The sequence below is a fragment of the Pleurodeles waltl genome, chromosome 10 (assembly GCF_031143425.1).
Source record: "Pleurodeles waltl isolate 20211129_DDA chromosome 10, aPleWal1.hap1.20221129, whole genome shotgun sequence".
In the NCBI taxonomy this organism is placed as follows: domain Eukaryota; kingdom Metazoa; phylum Chordata; class Amphibia; order Caudata; family Salamandridae; genus Pleurodeles; species Pleurodeles waltl.
The window spans coordinates 1016743965-1016769011 of NC_090449.1; the positions used below are offsets into that span (position 1 = coordinate 1016743965).

The 25047-nt window shown below is 45.3% G+C and overlaps 1 protein-coding gene across 1 annotated transcript in view; it reads right to left on the bottom strand.

Moving 5' to 3' along the window:
* The window catches only part of NEK11 (NIMA related kinase 11), a 613419-nt gene that overhangs the window by 263802 nt on the left and 324570 nt on the right, over positions 1–25047 (bottom strand). The window contains exons 7-8 of the mRNA XM_069211923.1: positions 21155–21304; positions 20990–21068 (exon numbers count right to left, since the gene is read on the bottom strand). Of these exons, the coding sequence (XP_069068024.1) occupies positions 20990–21068; positions 21155–21304 (229 nt within the window). The remainder of the gene's footprint in view (positions 1–20989; positions 21069–21154; positions 21305–25047) is intronic.

The window sequence follows — 25047 nt, forward strand, 5'->3', positions numbered from 1 at the left end:
GCCAGGCCTTAAACTCCCCCTTTTCTATATCTAAGTCACCTCTAAGGTAGGCCCTAGGCAACCCATAGGGCAGGGTGCTATGTAGGTAAAAGGCAGGGCATGTACCTGTGAGTTTTATATGTCCTGGTAGTGGAAAACCCCTAAATTTGTTTTCCACTACTGTGAGGCCTGCTCCTTTCATAGGCTAGCATTAGGACTGCCCTAAAATACAGTTTGAGTGGTAGATTCTGATCAGGAAGGGGTAACCAGGTCATATTCAGTATGGCCAGAATGGTAATAGAAAATCCTGCTTATTGGTGAGGCTGGATTTTATATTACTATTTTAGAAATGCCACTTTTAGAAAGTGAGCATTACTCTGCACTTAAAATCCATCTGTGCCTTACAGCCTGTCTCCAATCAACGTCTGGGCTGGGCTGGTTGACAGCTTCCTTGTGTATTTCACCCAGACAACCACAAACACAGGACACTCAGTCACACCTGCACTCATCTGCATACTGAATGGGTCTTCCTGGGCTGGAAGGGTGGAGGGCGTGACACTTCCATTTCAAAGGCTAGTGGCCTGCCCTCAGACAATGGACTGCCAAACTCCCTACTGGGACCTGTGCTGAAAGGAGAACTTGTGCACTTCAAAACCACTCTTTGAAGTCTCCCCCACTCCAAAGGCATTTCTGGGTATTTAAACTGGGTCTCTGACCCCACCAACTCAGACACCTCTGGACTTGAACCCCCAACCTGTCTAGAGGAACTGCCTAGCTGCCCAAAGGACTCATCTGGACTTCTTTGCTAAGAAGGACCGCTGCCTGCTGTTGCCCTGCTGCCCTGCTGTTGCCCTGCTGCCCTGCTGTTGCCCCGCTGCCCTGCTGCCCTGCTGTTGCCCTGCTGCCCTGCTGTTGCGCTGCTGCCCTGCAGTTGCCTTGCTGCCCTGCTGTTGCCCTGCTGCACTGCTGACCTCTGACTTTGCTCAGAAGTGCTCTCCGAGGGCTTGGATTGAGCTTGCCTCCTGTTTTCTGAAGTCTCAGGGCCAAAATACTTCATCTCTTCAGGAAACTCTGAAAATCGGCGCATGGCCTGCCAGAAACGACGCACAGCCTGCCTTGCCATCGAGAAATCCCTGCACAGCCGAACCGGAGCGACACAGCCCGACTTCCCGAGTGGAAATGTACACAAATTAACAAAAAGCACAATCTGCTTATCAACAGCTAGCTTTCTGCCAAATTTGTTCTAATTCCGCCTAGCGGTTCGGCCTGTAGACGTGTTGACAGATCCTAAGGGCCGCGTACAGGATCAGGTTGGGTGGTTAGGAGGGTTGGCCGCAGGGACTGGCTGCAGGCCAGCCCTTGCGGGCAACCCCTACTGTGCACAGGAGAAGGCTGTGCACGGTGCAAGATTGGGTGCTTATAGGGGGTTGGCCTCTGGGCCTGGGGAGCCCTGGTGAGGTGAACCGATTTACACCAATTAACAAAAAGCACAATCTGCGTACCGACAGCTAGCTTCCTGCCAAACTTGGTGTAATTCCGTCAAGCGGTTCAGACTGTAGACGTGTTGACAGATCCTATGAGAATTAACATGGAAAACGCATTGTTTCTTGAGCACCCTTTTTCTCAGCCCCTGCTTGACAGACCATCCTGAAACTTTCCATGCACACCAAGGGTCACTGGGCCACTTATTTTGGAAAATCTTGTGAAGATTTGTTTAATGGTGCCAAACATATAGGCAACTAAAAAAAACGCTTTTTCTAAGGAAACATGGTCATAACTATAACTAACTTGTGGCAACCGCCACTAGGTAATATATATATATTCACTGAAAAACAAAAGTTACAGTAATATTATAGTTAGTTGTGATAAAAAGATATGTTTTTGTTTACAAAAAAATTTACAAATTCACTGAAAAAAACAAAGATTAAATGACATCATGTCATTTCAGATGTCATCAGTGATGTCAAAAATGATGTCATAGAACATGAGTGATGCAATATGTGAGGTCATAAGAAGTGCATTGCGAGGGTGTAATGTATAGTCAGCTCTACTACATGTAACTGATGAATTGCTTTTGTTTTGTTTGTTCAAAACAATAATGTTGTCTCTCACATATTCACCTAACTATGATATTAATTTAACCTTTGCTAATTTCAATGAATTTATATATGTACATTATATATATATATATATATATATATATATATATACTTGCACATGTTCTGTGAAAGACTCTTAAATTTGTTTTTCACTACTGCAAGGCTTGCCTCTTCCATAGGATAACATTGGATTACCTTATTACTTTCTAATAGGTGATGACTTTCAATTGGGAGCAGAAGACAGGAATGTTGAGTTTGCTGTCTAAAGAATTGTACTAAACACTTTATTGGTAAAGTTGGGTTTGAGTCACAATTCTGAAAATGCAACTAGAGAAATGGCATTTTCTCGTCCTAAACATTTGGTGTCTATACCCCTAGGTTTTTTCTAAAGTAAAGTAATATTATTAAAATTCCTAACTATAAAGTTATATTAACCTTCAGCTTTTTCAGTAAGTTTAAAAAAATATATAAATTAAGATGTATGGTGTGGGGTAGGAGCCCTTCAGCCACGTGCCTTGCCTGCAGCAAGGCCCTGCAGCCAAACCCCTGCAGGCACCTGACCCTCTGCCGCATACGGCTTACTGTGTCAGGTAACAACATCAAAGGTGTCACTTTAAGTAAGGCAGACCTACTGACTTTGTCAAAGGGTCAAATAAAAAAATTGATGGGCCTATTGGCTATATCAAGGGGTTAGCAAATCAACACATATGAAGCAGACCTAGTTGTTTTGTCAAAAATTCACCAATAACCATAATTAAAAGTATATTTCATAAATTCACACATTCCAAAGCTTAATATTAGTGATTGTCTCAAATTATATTTAATGACACATTTTAATTAAAAAAATTAAACAAGTGTTTGAGTTTAACAGTTTTCAAGCTACAAAGCTGTATAACCAGCCACAAGTGGGCTCTGCTCTCCAGCTGAAGACTAAACAGCTAAACCCGGAGTGCTTTAAGAAATATGCTAAGGTCTCCTGGAGTCATTAATTCAATGACCCAGGAGACTTACTGATTGTGTGTGTGTTTTTATTGTTGGTGGAGGGCCACTGCACTCCCTGCAGGCCTCCATAACATTAAAAAAAGGATGGATGTGCTTCTGCCCCTCCCCCTTCTAGAAGCATGACCAGGAATAAAAAATATTATTAGAAAAATCCCTAGGGCAATTTGAGGCATTCCTGCAATAGAGCAGCTCGTTTATTACTCCTTTAAGAATTATTTTTTTTGTAAACAGTGTGCCCCACCTAAGGCACCACATTAGCAAAGTTGTTGGGGGTGGGTGGCAGGGGAGCCCCAATGACCCGATAACCTCCGTATCTCCAGCCAGCACACATACCGGGTGCCAGCAGGAGCAGGTAATTTTTTTCAAAAGTGGGTGCCTCGTGCCCACCTGGGGCATCCACCTTAACCAAATCATATGGTGCTGCTGGGTCAGCCCCAAGGCCTTCATGGCTCCTGCTTGCTACCCAGCCACCACCCTGGTGGAAGCTGGAATTTTATTTCACAGTGGGTGTCCCCGTGCCCACCTGGGACACTCATATGTCCTTATTATGTCCTCCCAGCAAGCAACTTTTGTGGTGCTGGCAGGAGCCAGCCAAGTGACTTTGCTCCTGCCTGGGCGGAAGCAGCTTATTTTTCTGCTCCCCCCTGGGCAGATGCAAAGTTGTGTTTTCTGCCTGGGAGAGTGTTTATGGGGTATTATTCAGGCAGAAAACTGCAGTGTCCCATGGGGTGAGGGTACTGCTGACTCTGCCAGGTGGATGGACTCCCTGGTCGATCTAGGCCCGTGGAGGAGGCCCAATGCCCCATCCCCTTTTTAAAAACACAGGTTCTTGGTAATGGTGTCCCAGGGGTTCTACTGTGGGTTGAAGAGAGGGACCGCATGCCCCCCTCTCCAACTGAAAACAGCCCTAGGGATTGGGGCCCTGGGAATCGATACAGGCTAGGGAAAAGGAACCATGCACCCCCTTCCTTAATAATCGAAAGAGACCCTGGTTCTACTGATTGAAATTTCTTCATTTTGGTATCATTTTATTTATTAGATTATACTCTAATTTTCAAGATTTGTGACTTTTTCTTGTGTTGTGTTTTAACTTTATTGCTTTTGTGTGCTGCATAAATAATATATGCATTGCCACTAAGTTTAGCCTGACTGTTTTGTGACAAGCTACCAGAGAGTCAAGCACAGGTTAATTTGGTGACTTACAAGGATTGTGGTTGCTGCTTGAGACGAGTTTTCATCCCTCAACCAAAAACCCAAACTGTCACGTTAGTGTTCAGTGGTGGGATCCATTACTTGTGTTTGCATAGTACCATTATGTGATTTTGTGTAAAATTCCAGATAAATAATTTGATACCAGATCTGACCACTTTTTAAATTACCCTTAGTTTTGCAGCATTTGATTATTTTTTTCTTTTTCTCAATTTAAGTTTACCTCACCTACATTTTGCTACAATGGAGATGGAGCTGATCAAATAGATGACCTCAGCTCCCTGAGCTGCAAAGGCTCTGCAAAGAGAGAGGCTAAATAAGGGAAGCAAGGCCACAATGGTGTCCATGCCTATGAGAAGGCCAAAAGAATGCAGTCCTCTCCAGATGATCCAGAGGATGGCAACCATAAAGAGGAGGAAGTGAACTTAGGGGAGGAGGAGGAGGGCCTGGCCACTGACCCTGAACTGCTGCAGCAGCTTGAGGAGAAGGATAACTTAGTGGCAGAAATGGAGGCCCCCGCCAAGACAGGCAGCAGTGTGTCCTCCAAAGGCCTTTCCCGGTAGGGGTTGGCAGACAGAAAAGTTGAGAGGGACATCAGGCTGCAGAAGGAAAGCTTATACTGGAAGAAAAGAAGATGGCTCATAAAAAGAGCCTGAAGCAGCTGGATCTAAAAGGCAAGCAAGCAGCAGGGTCCAACAACAATTGTAGCAGCAATCTAGTGTCCTTTGGAGAGGTGAGGGTCGGCATGCCCCAAGACCTGGTGCCCAGCTATGTGGCGGGGGATGACATAGTTAAATGGCTTTCTGCATTAAAGATGGCTCTGGGGGTGCACAGGGTCCAAGAGGAGCATTGGGGAACAAGCATGTGGAAATACATGCACCTAGTGTGGAGGGATACCCTTCTTACATTAGAGGTGGGAGATCAGATGAGGTACACTTCAATGAAAGCTATTTTTCTTAAATGTTTGGGCTCCGATTCAGGGGAAGCCAGATAAAACCAAACCAGTCATGGGTGGATTTCCTGGACTACTTCAATAAGGCACTTTCTGTTTGGGTGAAAATCAGCAAAGTGAGTGTTTCTACTGGGTGCTACAACCTAATTTTGAGGGAGCATATGCTCATTACCTGCTTTACAGAACTACACCAACACCTGTATCATAGTAAGGTCACTGACTCCAGGGAGCTTGCAAAGGTGGTGACCTCTGGGCCAGCAGAAGAGTGTCAGAAAAAGGCATTTGGAGGGGAATTCCCAAAAAGGTGGTCAGGGTTCCCACCAGAAGAAAAAGGAGGGAGATAAAAATGAAGGTAAGGAGTTCACACAAGGCCCCGAAAATAGTTCACAGAGGAGGGAATCCCAGCCCCAATCTGACCAGAAAAAGAATGGATTATTTGATAAGAAGACAGGAACGTTTGTCCCCAAATGAAAAGAGTGGTATGAGTATGGGCACATAAAGGGGGATGCCAAGAGGGCACTGCACCCCTAAGGTGGGAGGTCCAATGGTTAGTCAGTGCAAAGCTTGGGGAGGAGATGGACCCAGTTACAATGGGGGGTAGGGCAGAGGCTACCTTAGTGTCCTTAGGTGACAAAGAGATAGTGCCTAACACCTGCATACCTTCTAATACTGCTAAGCAAAGGGAATGGGTCACCATTAATGCATAGAGGTTTGGAAGCTCTGAGGAACACAGGAGATAGAATGACTGCTGTAAGGTGTCATCTGGTGTCCTGAGAGCAGGTAACCCCCAATACATTCCAACAGGTTGTGGCAGCAGAAACAGTGAGAGTCACTATCCAGTGGCTCTGGTTCCTTTTGAGTTGGGAGGGGGCTCAGGTTCTCTAAAGGTAGCTGTAAGCCCTGTCATGCCTGTAGATTGTCTGCTTGGAAATTATCTGGAGCCCACTCTCTGGAAGGAAGTGGAGCTTTGGTTGTGTTAGGTTAGGGTTGTCAGATTGGGTGTTTCTGACCACAGGGTCCATGGCCGCCCAAAAAGGAAGTCAAGGTGACCTGGAAAAATGGCCTAGACCACTGACAAAAAGAAGAAGGTCAGGGGATATGGGAAACCGGCACCTGAAAGTCTAGGTTGAAGGGGTGCTTGAGGAGGCCATCCTGGAGTCTACCATGGAGGACATTGCAGTCCTGGGGTCCTGCATGAGCTTGAGGGATGGCAAGTTGAAGGTGGGTCCACCAGGGAGGTGTTCTATAGAGCTCAGAAGGTGTGTCCAATTCTAGTGGGCCTGAGGCAGCAAGCTGAGGCCGAGGCGGCTGGTGACAGCCTTTGGAGATCACCTGATCTATTTGGGAGAATGACCTCTTATACAGTGAGCCTAAGGTTCCTGGGCCTGAGGTAACTCATGTGTTGGTGGTCCCACAGTGCTACAGAGCATTCCTACTGACTCAGGCTCATGACATACCCCTGGTAGGACACCTGGGGCAGGACAAGACCATTTCCAGGCTTGTCAGTCACTTATATTGACCCCGGGTGAAGACAGCCATAGATACATACTGCAGATCAGGTCAGTGGGAGAACAATGAAAAAACTCAGGCTCCCTTGATTCCCTTTCCTGTTGATGACACCCCCATTGAAAGTGTGGCATCGAAATTGTTGGGCCTCTGGACCCCTAAAACTGCGTTAGCCAACAAGTTTATCCTGGTCTTGTTGGGCCACCAGATACTCAGAGGTTATACCTCTGAGATCTGTGATTGCACCTGCACTGGCTAGGGCCCTGATCGAGATTTTTACCCAACTGGGCTTCCCCAAGGAAGTTGTGTTTGACAGGGGCACCAACTTCATGTCTGCGTAAACAAAGTCCATGTGGGATGAGTGTGTGGTATCCTATACGTTCTTCTTCAACCTATCACCCTCAGAAAAAAGGGTGTTTTGAGATATTCAAAAAGACCCTGCAGGGCATGATTATCGGCCTGTCTGAGCCCATGAGGCAGAATTGGGATGTCCTCTTACCATGCCTACTTTTTGCCTACTGGGAGGGGCCCCAGAAGGGGGATGGGTTTAGCATATTTGAGCTCCTCTATGGCTACCCTGTTAGGAGACCTCTCAGTTTGGAGAAAAAGGAGTGAGAGCAAGCTCCCTGGAACTCTCCTCCCCAGGATGAAGTCAGCTACATGCATCTCTCCGTACCCAGATGCAGCACTTCTGGACGGAGGCCACTGAGAATCTGGATTCCAGCCAGGTTGTCAGGAAGCTCTGGTTTGACTAGAAGGTCACTCCGTTTGAGTTTCAGCCTGGACAGACAGTTAGTGCGATGGAGCAAGTGGAGCCCAGGGCCCTCCAAGACCGTTGCTCGGGGCCTTATGTGGTGAAGGAGAGAAAGAAGGAGGTCACCTCCTTGGTGGACCTCAAGACCCCAAGGAGCCCTTTAAGTGTACTCCATGTAGATGACCTCAATCCAAACTATGAGAGGTCTGAAGTCACCCTGCTCCTGGTGACAGATGAGAGGGTGAATGTTAGACCTGGCATCCTTAGGTTGGTCTTATCCCAGACTTTTTGCCTTTCCCTCCTGCTTTGTTGCTGTATCTTTTTGTTGGCCTTAGGACTCTGGGTCACCCCTAGAGTAGGCCGTAGGAAGCCCATGAAGCAGGGTGCAATGTAAGTAGAAAGGCAGAACATGCACCTCACCGTCCCCATGTCCTGGTAATGAAAAACTCCTCCCGTGATTTTTAATTATTGTGAGGCCTAACCCTCTCATAGACCAGCATAGGAATTCCTTATAAAAACCTTAAGTTGTAATTCCTGATCTCAGAGGAGTGGCTGGTCATGTTTGGTAGCATTGGAATGGTAATAATAAATCCTAATTACTGGAAAGGTTGGATTTCTTACTACTAGTCCAGAAATGCCACTTTTAGAAGGTGGACAATTCTCTGAAGCCTACAGCCTCCCTCCAATACATGTATGGCTTGCATGGGGTGACAGTTCCACTAGTGCATTCTCTTCAGACACCCACAACACAGGACACTCAGAAGCATGTGCATGGTGATGAGTCGTCCTGGGGAAGGGGTGGGAAGGATCCCACATTTACATTTCAGAGGGTAAGGGCTGGGGTACACACAAGAGGGCTGATGACCTCCCACTGGCTGTGTGGAGCCGAGACTGACTTGAAAGGGGACCTGTGCACAAGGTTTCTTTTGTGGTCGCACCCCACATCAAAGGCACTTTGCTGTATAAGTAGTGGGGCCCTTGACCCACTCGGTAGTACACTGCTGGACCCCACAAGACGGTGCTGGAGCAAAGACTGCTGTGTGCTAGGATTGCCACTCGGCCAGACCTGACTGTTCCCAGGAACTGCTGCTCTGACCTGCTGTGCTGCCGTGCTGCCTGCTGATCTCTGCCTGCGCTTTTGGAAGGAATCCCTAAGCAGCCCCAGTGTGACTCTAAGGCCTGCCTGACATGCCCTGTCTGTTCAAATAACTCCAACTCAGCGAAGAACTGGCCATCCCATCTGACCGAGGAATTGGCCTCAGGAGTCACCTATCTCAGTGACCCAGCATCCCCACTAAATTCCCCCCCAAACTCCCCTCCCCCCGGGGATTGTGTCCACCAGATCGGTAACGCTTTCGGAAAAAGAGCAACCAGGGCACTCCAAAGATCAATGAGTCCAAAGTTGAGTAGCTTTGTGTACAACACTTTAATCCTTTGTGATCGGTAGTCGATTCGCAGTTCTATGATGTTCAAGTCCACAGAAAAAAGATATATACGAGTTTAACAATGTCTGAATCCTCAGAATTAACAGGTATATAAGAATAACAAGAAACAGCCAACACGTGTTTCGTCCTCATGGACTTTTTCAAGGCTGCGAACAGAGACAAATGGAAACTTATTACAATTAGTGGCACTATCATCCGGTAGGTGCATTTAAAGAATACAAATATCAGAGGTGATCACGCAGAAGAGTTAGTTAGCCCCAGCGTAAAGAAAGATTCAAAATAGAGAACACCCTTTGATCCGAAACATTGCATATATTAAAAAAAAAGGGGGAAAATGTTTAAGTCCACACATGAAAAGATATATACGAGTTTAACAATGTCTGAATCCTTAGAATTCACAGGTATACACGAGTAACAAGAAACAGACGAAAAAAGAAGAAACAAGGGGAAAGATAAGAGGTCACCGTGAGTGCAGAAGAGAGAAGGTCTGATTGTATTAAGGGGGTATTTCCAAAGTCTTCGTGGAGTGGGAGACCCGACAGCCAACTTGTGCGAACAGGAAGTTATTGAGTACAGTGTGCAGATGTGTGTGAGACAGACGGTGCTCGTGGGTATATTAATTTACCTCGAGAAAAATGAGATCGAAGCTACAGTTGTTTTGTTTGAAATCCAATGGTGAGACTACGTCTATAAAGGAGAGGCGAGAACCAAAAGAAATGCAGCGTTACTTGTAGAATTACAGGTTGCCAAACGGAAGTATGGAGTTGATGAGTTAAGCAAAATATTGTAAAATGAGATGGAGGAGGCGCGATGGTAAACCTACCAGAGACTAAAGGGTCAAAGAAGTTATTCGCGTGTTCCAACTGTATACGGGACAGGTAATACTCTTGTGTGACAATCCTGGAACCAACGATGTGTCCGCATTAAGGGACATGGAATAATTTAGAGGTCTAAGTAGACCCTACCTATAGGGATAGAACAAATAAAATGGAGAAAGAGTCAACCGCTATGTAACGTGTATGAAAAAAAAGTGGTACATAATGTGTATAGGAAAATTGATTGCTACGCGCTTGGTATAATAGGCCAGGGTTGGAAAAGCCCTGTCCACTCTAGTGGAGACGTTGACCATGATATAGGGACTGGGCGTAGCACTAAGACGTGACGGGAAAAGGAATTTGCCTCCCTATCACAAAGCACAAATGGTATAGTGTGCAGAAAGAGCCAACACAATGGTATAGGTGAACAATCCAAATATAATACAGAAATATCTTGTCAACGACCAACATATATGAAGGTCAGGCCTTTTCCAAGTGTCACTAGAATGCTTGTTGACGGAGAAACAAATTGCATCGAACACCCAAAGGAGCTATTCGAACGGGGAAGTCAATCCCCGTAATTGCTAATTGGCCGGGGAAGTCGCCCGTTACTTGAAACATACGATATTGTTTACAGCCACTAGAGGAGAAAGGCTCTTAAAACTTTTTTTCCCCTTATCCGTACCTCCCCGTACGTATTGGGAGGGCCAGTGAGCAATGCGTGTATAATATCAAGTCTCCAATAGATTAGCCATACGCTAAAGAAAAATGCCAAATAACCCAAAGGAGAAAGGTTAAGTCATTCTCCCCTACCTTTATCGCCCGTAAGTTTTGGCCAAACAGGTAAGAAAGCATGTACGCGAAGTCCCGCAGCGCCTGATAACGCTGCTGTGTTGTCGGCAGGAGCGAGGCCACTGGAGTGTCCGCGTCTATATACGCACACTCTTAGAAAATGAACAACGGACTAAAGGAAGGTTCTCCGGCAAGCCAGGGAGTTCCTGTTCACTGATAAAGGTGAAAGTAGGCGCCATGTTGGAGTGCGCTCACTGCACCGAGCGTAGACAGTTACATGAATTAAAAGCGAAAAGTGGAAATGAAATGGTAGAAATAATTAATTAAACGCCCGAAAAGTTCAAGGATATGTACCTTTGGTAAATAGAAGTGTGAGGAAAGCTAATTATTGTGAGGTGAGGACATGCATGGTACGTGAATAAGAGAAAGCGTGCTATCGGTACATATATAAATAGAGATTATTTGCCGACAAAGTACAGGACACTAGATACATTACTTATAACCCAGTAATACATCGGAAAAATAATGCAACACGGCATGGGTGCCCCAGTATCTTCGGACATGGGTTTATATAATATAGTCAAAGGTGAAAATAATTGTGAATACGAGATGTGAGAACATTAAAGATAGAACAGATAATCATAGACAATGGCGTGGGTGCCCTAATAACTTTGGACATAGGTTTATACAATATAGTTCAAAAAATTGAAGTAATTATAAATACGAGATGTGAGAGCATAAATGACAGACAAGGTAATGATAAAAAATGACGTGGGTCCGTTAATTGGACAAGACCCATTAAGTCAAAACCCAACATACTACTTGTTATAGACAGTCATACATTATGTACAAATCAGAGACAGGTAGCAACCGGGAGGGTGGGAAAACATATTGGAAAAGGGGTGTAACCGTAGATTGAAAAGATGGTATGGGATCTTTAATGCGTTTGTTTTCTATATACATTGTACTTATTTAAGCCAGTGGGAGATGGCTAAGTCACACACACTTGTTGTGGACAATACTAACCCTGATCCCATGGTGGGGATGCACTGTGGAGGAGGTGAACATTATACATACATGGGTACTTAGAGAAATACATGGATGTCCTTGTGGAAATTAAGGCCTGCCTGACATGCCCTGTCTGTTCAAATAACTCCAACTCAGCGAAGAACTGGCCATCCCATCTGACCGAGGAATTGGCCTCAGGAGTCACCTATCTCAGTGACCCAGCATCCCCACTAAATTCCCCCCCAAACTCCCCTCCCCCCGGGGATTGTGTCCACCAGATCGGTAACGCTGCCCGGACTCGCACTTCGACCTGGCCAAACAGGACACCTGGGGCTGTTGACACCGAGAAGCCATCCTGCCATCCCCCATATCTACGACCCCTCCCCTCGTCTACCGCTCACCTGTTCTGGCAAGGCTGAGGGTGGTAGTTGTCCTCCAGAGCACCTCCGTGAGACTCCTGAGTGAGTGCAGGAGCTGGACCACTGCCGACGCGCCCTCCCCTGCCGCTGAAACCGAGGTGAGCGCAGTGGGGAAATCCCTACCGTAAGGACCCTAGGCAAGGCGTAGATTACAGGAGGTTCAACTCAGTTACCAAAACTGACGGTCACTCCATCTCCTGAGATAAAGTGCTCATTCACAGGCTGGGAGCTTCCAAGTTCCTGAGTACTTCTGATTTCACATCAGGATACTAACAGATTGCCTTGACTGAGGGGGCTAAAGAGAGGTCTGCATTCTCTACACCAGAAAACCACTTCCAATTTCGGGTGATGCCTTTTGGGTTGGCACCTTTCAGTGGTTGGTTAACAGGGCTCTGACTGGGATGGAGTCATTCTATCCTGCCTACCTGGAAGGCACAGCTGTCTACTGCTCCAGCTGGGAGGACCACCTGTTCCAGGATGGTTTGACTATGAAGGCCAGCACGTGCCAGATAGGGCAGAGTTCTCATATGTATCTGGGACAGCTGGTGGATGGGGCAATGTGCAACCCCTCCAAGCCAAAACAAAAAGCATTCTGGCTTGGGAATCCCAACAAAAATTCAGACAGAAGTGAGGGTCTTCCTGGGCATCATTGGATACTATAGGAGGATTGTTCAAGGCTATGGCACCATTGCTGCCCCCCCTTACAGTGCCAAAGTGCTTATGCTCACTCCTTTAAGCATGGTAACATTGGCTTACACCCAATTGGCACATTTAATGCACTTATACGTCTGTAGTAAAGTGGTACTATATGTACACAGAGCCTGTGAATTAAAAGCTAGTAGTGGAGCTACTGGTGGCCCTGCAGCACTTATTGTGCCATCCGCTTAAGTAGCCCTTTTAAAACATGTCTCGGGCCTGCCATTGCAACCTGTGTGCATTTTAAAACAGTTATTTTGATCTGGCAAAAAAAACATTTCCTTTTTTTAAACATATAAGTCTCCTCTAGGGTTAGCCCTAAACAGCAAATAGTGCAGGATGCATTATAGTTAACAAATTGGACATGTACTTATAAGTTTTACATATCTTGGTAGTGAAAAACTCTTACATTCGTTTTTCACTACTGCAAGGTTTACTTCACCCGCAGGATAACATTGGTTTGCTTTATTACATTTGATAAATGATACCTTTTGTTTGGGAACAGGTAGAAATGGCCTTTTTACACTCAAATAAATTATAATTCAAAACCACCTTTAGTGGTAAAGCTGGATTATAAATCACAATTCAGAAAATTCCACTTTAAGAAGCTTGCCATTTTCTTGTCCTAACAGTTGGTGCCTGCGGACTGTTTCCTGGGTCACATGACTAGGTGTAGTTGACAGTTCTCCTTTTTGTATTCCTCCCAGACAGTGATACCGAGGGGTACTAGGTGTTGGCAAGATGGGAAGAGAGGAGCTGTGCATAGCCCCACTTACATTCCAAAGAATCTGCCTCCACACACTCACAAATGAATTCACGCTAGCCTTTTGTCACCCCAGACATCCTGGGACCAAGTGAGAGAGGAAGGAAAACCCAGAACCATCCGTTCAGGGAATACTCCAGATGTTTATTCCACTTCAAAGCTGTTGGCACTGGGTATAAATAATCATAGGACCCTCAGACATACTTTTCAAAACACTCCTGGACCTGTTGATGCAACAGAGGAAGGACTGCCCTGCTGCTACGGGACTGCTCTGCTGCTTGAGGCCTCTTCTGCTCTCTGAGAAGGAAGAATGAGCCTGCTTCGTTCATCCCAATCAGATTAACTCCAAGGGCCAGCTGGATCATCTCCTGTTCTGACCTATAGGGACACAACAAGCTCCAGAGGCCTCCTAAAACTGCGAAGGTGCCCTGCCGCAACTGGACCTGCCTGGACATGCAACTGGACCTGCCTGAGCCCTGCTGGTCTCTGCTAGATTGAGTCCCTGATCCCCAAGAGGTGCCTTCTCAGGTCCAGGGCCCTTGGTTGGCATCATAGTGCACCGCTCTGAAGAAAAAGGATAAATCTTGACGTTTTGGACTCTGTCACCGCAACTCTCGCTGCCCGTGATGACTGTCACCTCAAACCTCCGGTTAACTTGACTCTTCACCCAGCGATGATCGGCAACAGGAGATCTGCACTTCGTGCTACAGCATCCATAGCCCATGTTGACAGTCAATGCAAAGCTTCTGCAACGACCGTTCACGATGCCTGACAGGATTTTCGCTCCACAGCAATGAACGCCCGTGATGCGGGCCTTCCCTGCGGGCAATAGTGACGACTAGCCGCAATGCTTTCACGGCTTCTCACTGCCTCCTCCACCTTCAACTGGACTCTTCGTACCGAACCTGAGAAGGTAACTTTTTCAGCTGGACTAACCTGGGCCATCTATCTTGCCCATGCTCCTTCAAGGTCAGCCTGAAGTTGTGATTTTCCCTCAGTCTAGCAAGACCAGATGATGGACTCATCCAAATCTTTAAAACTGTACATCTTTGGTTCTCCTCTTATTGGATTTCTGTTGTACTGGTCTCATTTAATTTGTTACATTTTACTCTATTTTTCTAAATTTGTGTGATATTTTTCATGTGTTGTGTTTTCACTTTGATGCTGTTTGTGTGCTGCACAAACACTCTACAAATGTCCTCTAAGTGAAGCCTGACTGCTTTCCTGCCAAGATACCAGAGGGTCAAGCAAAGGTTAATTTAGTGACTTTTTTTTGTTCACCCTAACCAGGACTGTGGTTGTTGCTTGAGAAGGGTCTTCACCACCCTCAATTAAACACCCAATTTCTCACACTCCCTTGCTAAGCTATGTGTCATCATAAAAGTAGATGTAACAGAACTTCTGAAAGAAATTCTGTACACGCTAGTTTGATAAGCAATTGCTATTCTGGGCATACCACAATCCGACTGCTGTTGTTGAAACAGGAAGGATTTTGTAGCTGCTGTTGCCCAATTAGCTGGAAATAAGCAGTTGTTTCCCTCGGGATCACCAAATTAAAAATACCAACACTTCTTTAATTAGAGAAGGATGAGCTCAAGTAAGTTTTCGGTTTCTCTCTGTCTCACTAATTGCATAATGTGGGTTTCCTTGCTGAAGAAAAACAACTAATAGAAATCGTTGTTCAGGCTGCACACCACATTACATGTATAGGACAGGCTTTATCAAACAATAGATTTATTTTTATTTTAACTATTTCATGTGAAGAAGACGTACGGCCTTATTTAGAGTTTAGAGGAAACTCAAAATCCTCCAATTTCTATGCAAAACTCAAAATAAGGAATAGATTTACAAGCTGAAGTTCCTCAACCAATATTATTAAGGCAAAAATCTGGCAGACGTATTCTAGTTTGTATTTAGTTTCCTCCAGACACAGCACTATGTTTAGTCATCTCCAAACTCTAACGAAGCCCTCAGTCCTAGACTTCAGTGGAGCACTGAACATAGAACATGATGAATGCAGCACGAACATTTCGAACAAAGGGGTCCAGATGTAGGAAGAGTTTGAGAATCGCTTAATCAGTCACCAATGCTATAATAACAAACTTAGAAGAGGCATGTATCCAAAAATAGTGCAATGCCCCCTGTTTTAGCTGCATTTCATTCTCTTTCTGATCCAATGTTTGTTGCCTACAACTTCCCCCCTTCTATATTCTGTCCTTGTGGTGGACAAGTTTCGGCTGGTAACTCAGGTCTTCTGCGGGCCCAATCTCTGTCACATCTAGTGAGCACTGGGCTTTGTAGAATTTATGAGAGTCATTCTGTCTTAGGTAAGGGTCCCATTGCTCGGGGTTTCTCCATGGGTGGGCTCACGTGCTAATTAACAACGTGGGGTGCTTATGCACAACTGCTGCTTAATTTGTCCTGGTGGTCTATGTGTTTATTTATTTATCTGCTTGCAGAGTGCAACTGTTACGCTGAGCTATTCTGGCCCTAGGACAGAAAATTAATAGCATGAAGAGACAAAAAACATTTGCAATGCAATGGGTCTTGCGTTTGCGCGAGTTAGAGCTATTAGCGTTGTAAATTCCTAACAAGACTTTTCTTGCCACATAAATTGAAAAGTAAAAGTAAAACAGTTGACATAAGCAAGTCGATTCAAAGCGCTGTGGCCGCCATGGGCATGAGCACGAAGGAGAGACACAAAAGGAAAAATAAATTTGCTCGCCGTCAAACGTATCAGCAAACGTGCAATTATCCATGTAACAGGGTCGATGTCCAAGGCGGTAACAAAACCTCCCCAAAGAGGGACAAATGTAAAGCATTTGCCAATGATGATAAAGGATTTTTGAAAGGCAAGCCCACGAACTAGTGAAAGTGATGGGCGTGCGGTGGGCGTTGTTAAAAGCCCATAGATAGATTACAACAGGTCAAAGCATTGCATGCTCGACTTAAAAAAAGAAACAAAAGAATTGTGGAAGAGAGAAAAACAGATACGTTTTCAGATTCCTACAAAAAGAACATGTGAGGTAGTTTGTAGCAGGTCATGAGAAAAAGCAATCTAGAGCTTGGGCCCAGAATACCACAGCACCTTTTGCTACATTGTGGCCTCACAATGACACGGGTTCTGAAACAGGGTAAGAGATCCTGCTCTAAGAGATCTAGTATGAACATAAGGTATAACAAGATGGAAACTAATCTTACAGCTAGTGCACTAAACAGTAAAGTATACAAGGGACCTTCAAAGCCGTATGCTGCTTTATGACCAGTCAATGAACATATCAGCATCTCCGGAAACATGGTCATATTTGGCGATACTTGTTTAAGCGCGGGCTGGTTCCCAGGGCGGGATGCTGATTTGCAGCAGCTTTAGACTGTGCTGCTTGACCCAAAACAGGTCACCCATGCAGGTCATCACGACTTAACAGTTCTCCAGTCATGCTAGATGCATATTATTGCTCGGGAGCATGTATGGACGCCTTATTCCCCAAATCTACTACTGCTGGCATTGCTTACCCAGGTGCAGGAGATAGAAAAGGGTGGCTTGTTGGAATGGGAGACAGCAGGGGCAGACACAGTGAGCGCATTGTATGCCTTAGGCGTGCTACGGCTTTTCGAGGACCTATGTACAGACTTCGCCATTTGTGGGGCAATATTTGTTATACGGTACCTTGATGGTGGCCATAGAGGTGGACTGGAGCCAATGCAGCATGGAACCCAAGACTCTTCCCAGCTGTTGCTTCCTCTGAGACACCTGTAACACTCAGCGCCTGGTCTCGGACCTTCATATGGGCCTAACGGACGATGCCTCCATTGCAGTACTTCGGGGTCGATGTGAGGAAGACCTGGGGACCCCTATTTCAGATGTTGACTGGGCAACTATGTGGGAAATGGTGCCCAAAAAGTCCTGAAATTCTTGTTTCAAATTAATACATTAGTATGTCCTCCACTGGGCACACCTCACGCCCTTGAAACGTAATGTGCATTTCCCCGACACCACCCTACTGCCCGTGTTGCTACGTTACTCCGGAAGACATCCTCCATATGCTGTGGGGGTGCCCCCACCTTACCAATTGTTGGTCCGAAGTGGTTCACTTTTGGCAGAAGCCAATGACCACGCCCTGACCCCTTCACCCTGATCTTGCCTCCCGGGTATTTACCCTTGCCCCACCAAATACAACGTGCCCAGCCGCTTCATTGACCTGGCTTTGGTGCTGGCTAAGCGTAAAAACACTATGATGCAGAAGAGTGCTGAGAGTCCTCGGATTGGGGGTTGGTGGGCTGACGTATTGTGATGGGCAACGTGGGAGGGTATTGCTCTACTCCGCGAATCGCACCAGGGCACGCGCCCCTTGGAACACGTGGGGCTTGGGACACCGTTCTTGCAGGCTTTCGGGGAGGTGAAGATGAGAGTGTGGATAAATCCTCAGACTGCATGCCCCCCTGCCTGCCGCCCTTCCTGGTGGGGTCCCTGGTTTCAGATGCCTGAATACCCATCAGTGCTGATGACTCCCCTTCATTATTGCAACTCCTCAATAATGGGCCCCGGCCCTATCGCCAGATGCTATCCTAGAAGTGCCTATCTCTAGCTCCATCACATGGCAAGTTTAAGAATCTCTTGGGTGGGGGAGGGTGGACGATATGCCGTGGGTGGGAGGAGTGAGATTTACACGTTTGATAGATCACTTTATATTTGCCTACCTTTAAATGCTTCTTTCATCTATCGTGGCATACACAACATTAATGGAGACACACCTTTTTGCATATGCATGTATGTCTTGGATTGCTATCAGGATGGCATATATGTTTTACATTGCTGTCCTTCACTTTCTTTGGCGTTTAAAGTTCCCTTTGTTTGAAATGTACATCACACAAGAACATCAATATATATTCTACAACTGAAAGTGCTGTTATACTTTAATTCAATAGAAATCTGTTTCAAAACTGTTTGTTTAAGCCAAATATAACTTGCAATGCCATAATCTGAATCCTCTGAGAATCTAGTAATCCCTGATAGTGTGCTACCATAGTCAAAAGTGGAAATATTAAAGAGATTACCATAGTTGTGAAATTCTCCTGAGGGGGAAAATTAAGTATTTTTTTCAGAACACCTGAAAGCATGAGGTCCAGTTTTTCTGAATATGGAAATCAAATGATTTATCATGGTCAAACCACAGGCCGAGGATTTTTATCTTTAACATGTTGGAATTGGGTGGTGTCCCAGAGAGGAGGCCCAGAGGGAGTTATATCAGAGAAAATTATTACCCCCTGATGACCAAATTCTCAGCCCTGTTGCCATCCATTTTTAAAACGTTGGAGGTCATCCAGTCCTTCTAGCAGACAGTCTTCTATTAGCAGCAAGGTATCAGAAAAACATTGTCAAACTCTCAAAGGAGATTTGTATTGTCCACCTAGGTCCACACAGGTCCTGACCAATTCCCCAAAGGGCCATATGAATATTTTGAATAGGACGTGTGAGAGGACTGATCTACCTCGCAGCTTAAAGGACCACTCTTTGATGCAAAAAGGAGTGAGAGACATGATATGAGAACACCAAATGAGGAAGGGCCTGAATCAGTACAAAGCCTTATCTGCCAGCCAGACCAATACCTTCTAGCCATTTGATGAGAATGGTATGGTGAACGGTGTCGAAGGCTGTGAACAGCTCAAACTACAGGAGACCTGCTGGAAGGTTGAGATCTATGGGCTTATCAAGAAATTCATGGGCAGCTACCAGAAGAACCGCCACGCTGTGCCCAACACGAAAGCCAGCATGACTTCATTCCAGTAGCCCTTGGCTCTCAAAGATGATTGATAGCCACTTGCCCAAATTGTGCTTTATGAATTTGGTAAACACATGCAACAACATAAAGGGCCTGTAATTTCATTATCGTTGCTCGGCCTAAAGGAGGAATTTATAGACTCATACAAGATCAGCATCATTGCCAGAGACTTCTGAATGGGAGAAGGACAAGAGTCATTTTTGGAGCCAATTTGAGCTTACTAAGGGCGGCAGTAACTTCTGAGTTAGACATAGGAGGGAGTTCAGTGATTCTGGTAGCCTGAAAGTCAGAGTACGTAGCTGATGTAGGTGAGTAACTGACTCTTGAGTGGTCTCATTATAGATATCCGCAATCCCATTGCAGAAGTTAAAGGGCAGATCTTCGGATAAAGAGTAAACAGGAGTAAGAGAAGAGTGGGTACACTCAGGTGACATAAAGAGAAGATAGCCTTAAATACATCATACCATATAGAGAACATAAACAACTGTGGAAATCGGATTTCACAAATATTTATCGTTTATACATCAGAAAGTAAAGTGTCTTGATTTGTCTTGATTATATTAAAATCTTTGTTGCCGTCATTCTTCTGAATTACAAAAAAGTGCTTCATTTGTGCTTTACTTACTGCTGATATTCTGAATAATTTGTACAGTTTGTTTACAGGTATTTAAATCTTATTGTGTAAGAAAACAATTAAATCCTACAGACTTTCCTTTCAAACTTCTTGTACCCCAGCAAGATTGTCACATAGATCGCTTTACAAAATCATCTCACTTTGCGGAAAGAAAACAAAACACCAATCTCAATGTTAGCAGAATAAAGAGCAAGGAGAGGGGACAGGGAGAACAAGTCTCAAGGTTACAGGTGGTCAGGGGCAGCTCCTCCGCTAGGGCGGAGGAGTGTTCCCCTTACCCCCCGCCAGCAGCAGGAGCTGCAAAACGTTTATAGTAAAAACATAATAAACTTGGTTTATTAGGTTTTTACAATAAAAGTGGGTGGGGCCATGGGTGTGACAGTGACTGTGCACTCCCCCTCACTGCGCATGTATGTTGGGCCCGCCATCTCGTGCCGGTCAAACACACGCACTGTAGGCTCTCTCCAGCCTGGCAACACAGTGCCGGGCTGGAGAGAGCATGCACAGGCTCCCAGTCTGCCTGGGAGCGTCCACCCTGGGTGCTCCCAGCCAATCCTGACGCTCCTCTGAGCAGTGTAAGGATTGGCCGCAGGGCAGGCTGGGAGCCTGTGCCTGCAGCGACAGAACAGAGCAGAGCGGATGGAGCAGTGTGGCACGGGAAAAAGGTAAGTTTTATTTTTATTCTCGTTTTTTTTTTTATTTGGGTCCCCTCCCACCTTCCCCATGTGCCAAGTTGCCACGCCCCTTTTCCAACCCGCGAGTCGCGCCTGCACGTGGTGTGTCATTTTTGGAGACTGAGACTTTTTTAATCATCAAGAAGTAAGAGAGCCACAGAAAAAGAGTGACAAAGAAGAAGCTATTTATGTAAAAGAACCTGCAAGATTGAGGTGAAAGGAAGTGTAGAGCAAAGAAAGGTATGAGGTAGAAAAGACTGAGCAGCCTTGGTTTTCTGCAATTTATGTTTCAGCTATTTATTTTTTACAAAGTAAGTACTGCAGGTCACTAAAATGTCAGTGTTTTCCTTCGGTTTGTGCCTTTATAATGTAACAATCACAAAATCACTTTCTATTGTATGTTTCACTAAACAAAAACTGCTCCTCATATAATCATGTTTTCAAACGTAATGTACTGAATACCTGTAGCTGATCTTCAAAAAATTGATTTTTAATAATTTCTCCTGCAGATGGTCTTTCGGTTGGCATTTTGTTTAGCATGCTGAAAAAAATGGATAAAAAAGCCATCAATAGATTGTTGTTGTCAAAGCAAATGTTACATGGCTGTGTCCAAGTTCAACTACGTACCTTTTCATCAGGGTGTCCAGGGCCCTTGAGTATCTGTCTGGGAGAGAAGGTGTTTCTCCCTCCACAATTTTTAGGACAACAGCCATGAAGTTGTACCCAGAGAAGGCATGGGTTTGGCAGCAGATCTCATACAAGATGCATCCCAGTGACCTACAAGAGTGGATGAAATAGAGTGAGGTGGAGGGCTTTAATAAAATGTTGACCTTGTTATGTTTAGTCTTTCAGTAATGCAGAGAGACAATATACATGCTATTAATAGGCCTGTCTTTTTTAATTTAAGCTGCATTGGCCAACCCAGTATCCTCATGAAGGCTGCAATGTTTCTGTAGATGATGTCAACATCTGCTGCTTGCAGTGAGATATACACCTCTGGAGACAGAGAACCAGCAACCAAAATAGGGCTTTAGGGAGAATAGTTAGGGGGCTACAGTATGGCTGCATTGCTGAAGTTTTGCAATCGAAGAAACTGTGAGAAGCACAGAGAGGTGTAGAGGGCCCACAGACCAACTGCAGTCCCCTAGTGTGCAAGCATTCCCATAGCATTGGCCACAGGTGTTCATATAAACTATAATCGTACAAAGTTTTTTTCAAACTGGCAAAGGCTTTCACCTCTCCTACATTTACAACTCTTCAGGGAGTGCTCCATTTGTAAATATGTGAGTGTGTCTGTGTGTGTGCGGGGGCACGTGTGTGCACGCATGCGTACGGGGGACCAAAGCTGGCGTTGCTGAATGTCACGGTTGCTGACTACCAAGGCTGCCTCACCTTGAATCTACGTTACGCCTCTATTTTCACCACCCTACACTTTTTGCCTCTTTATTTTACTCTTTCGAGTACTTTTCCATCCCTAGATCTTGCAATTTTTTTTCTTCATTTTCTGCTTTTCTCTCTTGCTCTGGGTCAAAGTTTGATGGTGAAAAATAAGTCATGGCCCCAAAAAAACACTGGAACAAATTAAGCACAGACCTCCTCTGACTATTACGATTCAAGTTTCCAATTACTGGTTTGAACAAAGCTGTGCCCCCCGAGATAATACACATGTGCATTTAGCTGGAAAGGGGATTCGTCTCAGGTCATTCCAGTTCCAATTAACGCTAATACATATGCATATTTTGGTCATGGCTGTCCAGCTTTCTACTGTATGTCTTCAACCCCTGACAGCAATCAAGCGCTCTGTCTCAGTCAGAAACAACAAATTCGCAATTAAAAACCTGTTTTACGTGTCAAGCACATATCAGATGTGGTGCCAGAATGCATCAGTTCTAGATTCATTGCCTTATCTCCTTCACTGACCCAGCCAGACCACTGAGACTACTTACCTTTCACATTCAGGACCAATGTTAAACACATCCACGGGGGTCACATGGAGGCTGCTGGAAATCAGACATTCTCTGTTAGCCAGCGGAGGAACTTTTCTGCCAACCATGCTAATGCCCCGCTTCATTTAGAGGTGCGGGAACCACCAAGTTCAAAACAGTTGATTAACTTTAGAGCGTTGGACATAGGTGCCAAGTCTCCCAGGCCAACGTGTGATGTGCTGATCCAGTCCAGGTTTTCTTTCTTTGAATTGTGGGACTTGTAGTGCTTTTTTACAATCTAATAAACAAGATCAGAAGTCAGGCAGAGAAGACCCTGGACTGGGACAGCATATAGAAGGCCCCTCTTACTCAAAGGTGGTCCTCCACTGCTGCTTCTTCCTGTTTGCACCAGCTGTGACAGGCATGGCAGTCATAAGCAGGAATAAAGGAGTGCCCCCACGTCAGTAGGAAAACCCCCTATGTGTCAGGGACATTGCTTTTTTCTTTTCACAGAAACATAGCCTAGGGTGTTGTCATAACATGGCATGTTGCCTGTTGTTACTGTTTTGCAAATGTGCTCCTGTTATTCTGGTGGGAACACCTTCAGCAAAAATGACTCTACATAGTGAAAGGGAACTCAAGAAATGTGTAGGTTAGCCACACTGCCCTAGTGCATTAGCGGTCCATCCACCAAATCTTAAATGAGAGCCCAATACTACTTGCTCTCCAGTCTAGAGATTTTTGTTCCGGGGTGTAGATTTCATAATTCAACCTCCACATGGGCCTCAGGTCCTTGGTGATGTGTTGCTTCAGTTCACGTTTTTTGTCTTTGAATCTGGGCCTTTTAATCCCATTTTATAATGGAATAAATAAGACTACATGTCCCTGGAGCAGTAGATCATGCACGGACTTGGGAATCGTGGAAGGCTGTAATATCAGTGTGATATCAGTGTAATTCCTAATTCAGACAGAAACTGAGTATGTAGGAGATTAGGAAAACCCACTCTGGCTAGAAACTGCTGCAGTCTCCGGGTGAGAAAGATCAGCAAAATGGTGAAATACACAGCAATTCAGATATAGTATATCGGATTCCCCTTTCAATGCTCTTTTTTCCAAGGAATTCCTGCAACCAGGAATGATCAATGCCTGTAATTCTGGGAGTAGGTATAACCCATTGGTGTTCCCATGCCTCTTCAAAGGAGAGCCTTTGGGTTTCAGTGCTAAGGTACACTTTCAATTTTTTCTTGCAAACCACGCGACACATTAGTGGCTAAAGTGATTTCCAAGGACTTAGCGAATGAAAGAATTATGAAATGATCAGGGGCGGCTCCTTCACAATGTTGAAGGAGCGTCGCCCCCGGCTAAGCCAGAAGATGAAAGATAAAACGATATTTAATTATAATTTTATCTTTCATCTGCTGACTCAGCCAGTAGCGTGATTTGGGCTGGGCCATGGGAGGTGGGTGTGGGGAGGAGTGGAGTGCACTAAGTGTGCATGTGTGTTTGCCCAGCCGTCATAGGCTGGCCAAACACACACGCGCACTTAGGTTTCTCCAGCCCGGCTGAGAAACTGCACAAACCCCAGGGTTGCGTCTAAGCAGCAGTCCAAGCCACTCAACCAATCCTCGTGCTGCTTTCATGCTAGGTTTAGCATGAAAGCAGCGCAAGGATTGCTGGTGTGCCTGTGCCGGTGTCTCACCAAAAGAAGACCAGAGAAGCAAAGCTGCAGGAGGAGGTGGCAGTGACGGAAAAACGTACATTTTTAAAAAATTATTATAATTTTTATTTATTTATCCCCCTCCCGTCCCTCCCCCTTCCCTTGAGATTTGCAGCAGCCGCTGCTGGAAGTGATGCAAAGGGTCTGTGTTCCATCTCTTTCCTCCTCTTTGTTTTTGTGATCTGTTCACTTCAGGGCATCACTCTTTTTTGGCGTCCCCTTCCCAATGACCTCCTCCTCTGATTCCCTCACTGCCACCCGGCAAAAGTACCCCTCATCTCTCCATAGTCCCTCTCCCACATACATTTAATTTTTTTTATAGCGCTGGTGAAGGATGGCTTTACTAAGCTATCCATATAAAATACATATCTGTTCTTTGCAGCAGGTATATTAACCCTCTGAGCTACCTTATCGCAGTCAAAACTGCAACTAGACATAACTCTAATATCTCTCTCTTTCTCTCTGCATTAATCACAGGAGTTATCTTCACATTCTGCAGCAGACACTTTCAAATCGTTATTGCTATTTTAGCAAAAAGTTATTGCTAAATACAGTGTCTCCCGTGACGGCAGAGCCCCCACCACCCCACCTGCCCCCCAAGACAGCGCCCAGTGCAGCCGCACCAGCCGCACCGCTCTAAAGCTGGCCCTGTGTACCTCACAGCAAGAGATGCTAATGAACCAAATATACAAGTCATCACATATCGTCTTCTAAATACAACTGTCATGCAAAATAAAGGTAAAAAAAAAAATAACAGCAGGCCCATGCTTTCGCTATTTAGAGCTTCGTAAAGGAACTAACCCATGCAGGAACATCTGACATTGTTTGTACCAAGGCACCTCACGCCGCTTGATGCTTTTAAAATGATGGTTGTAAAT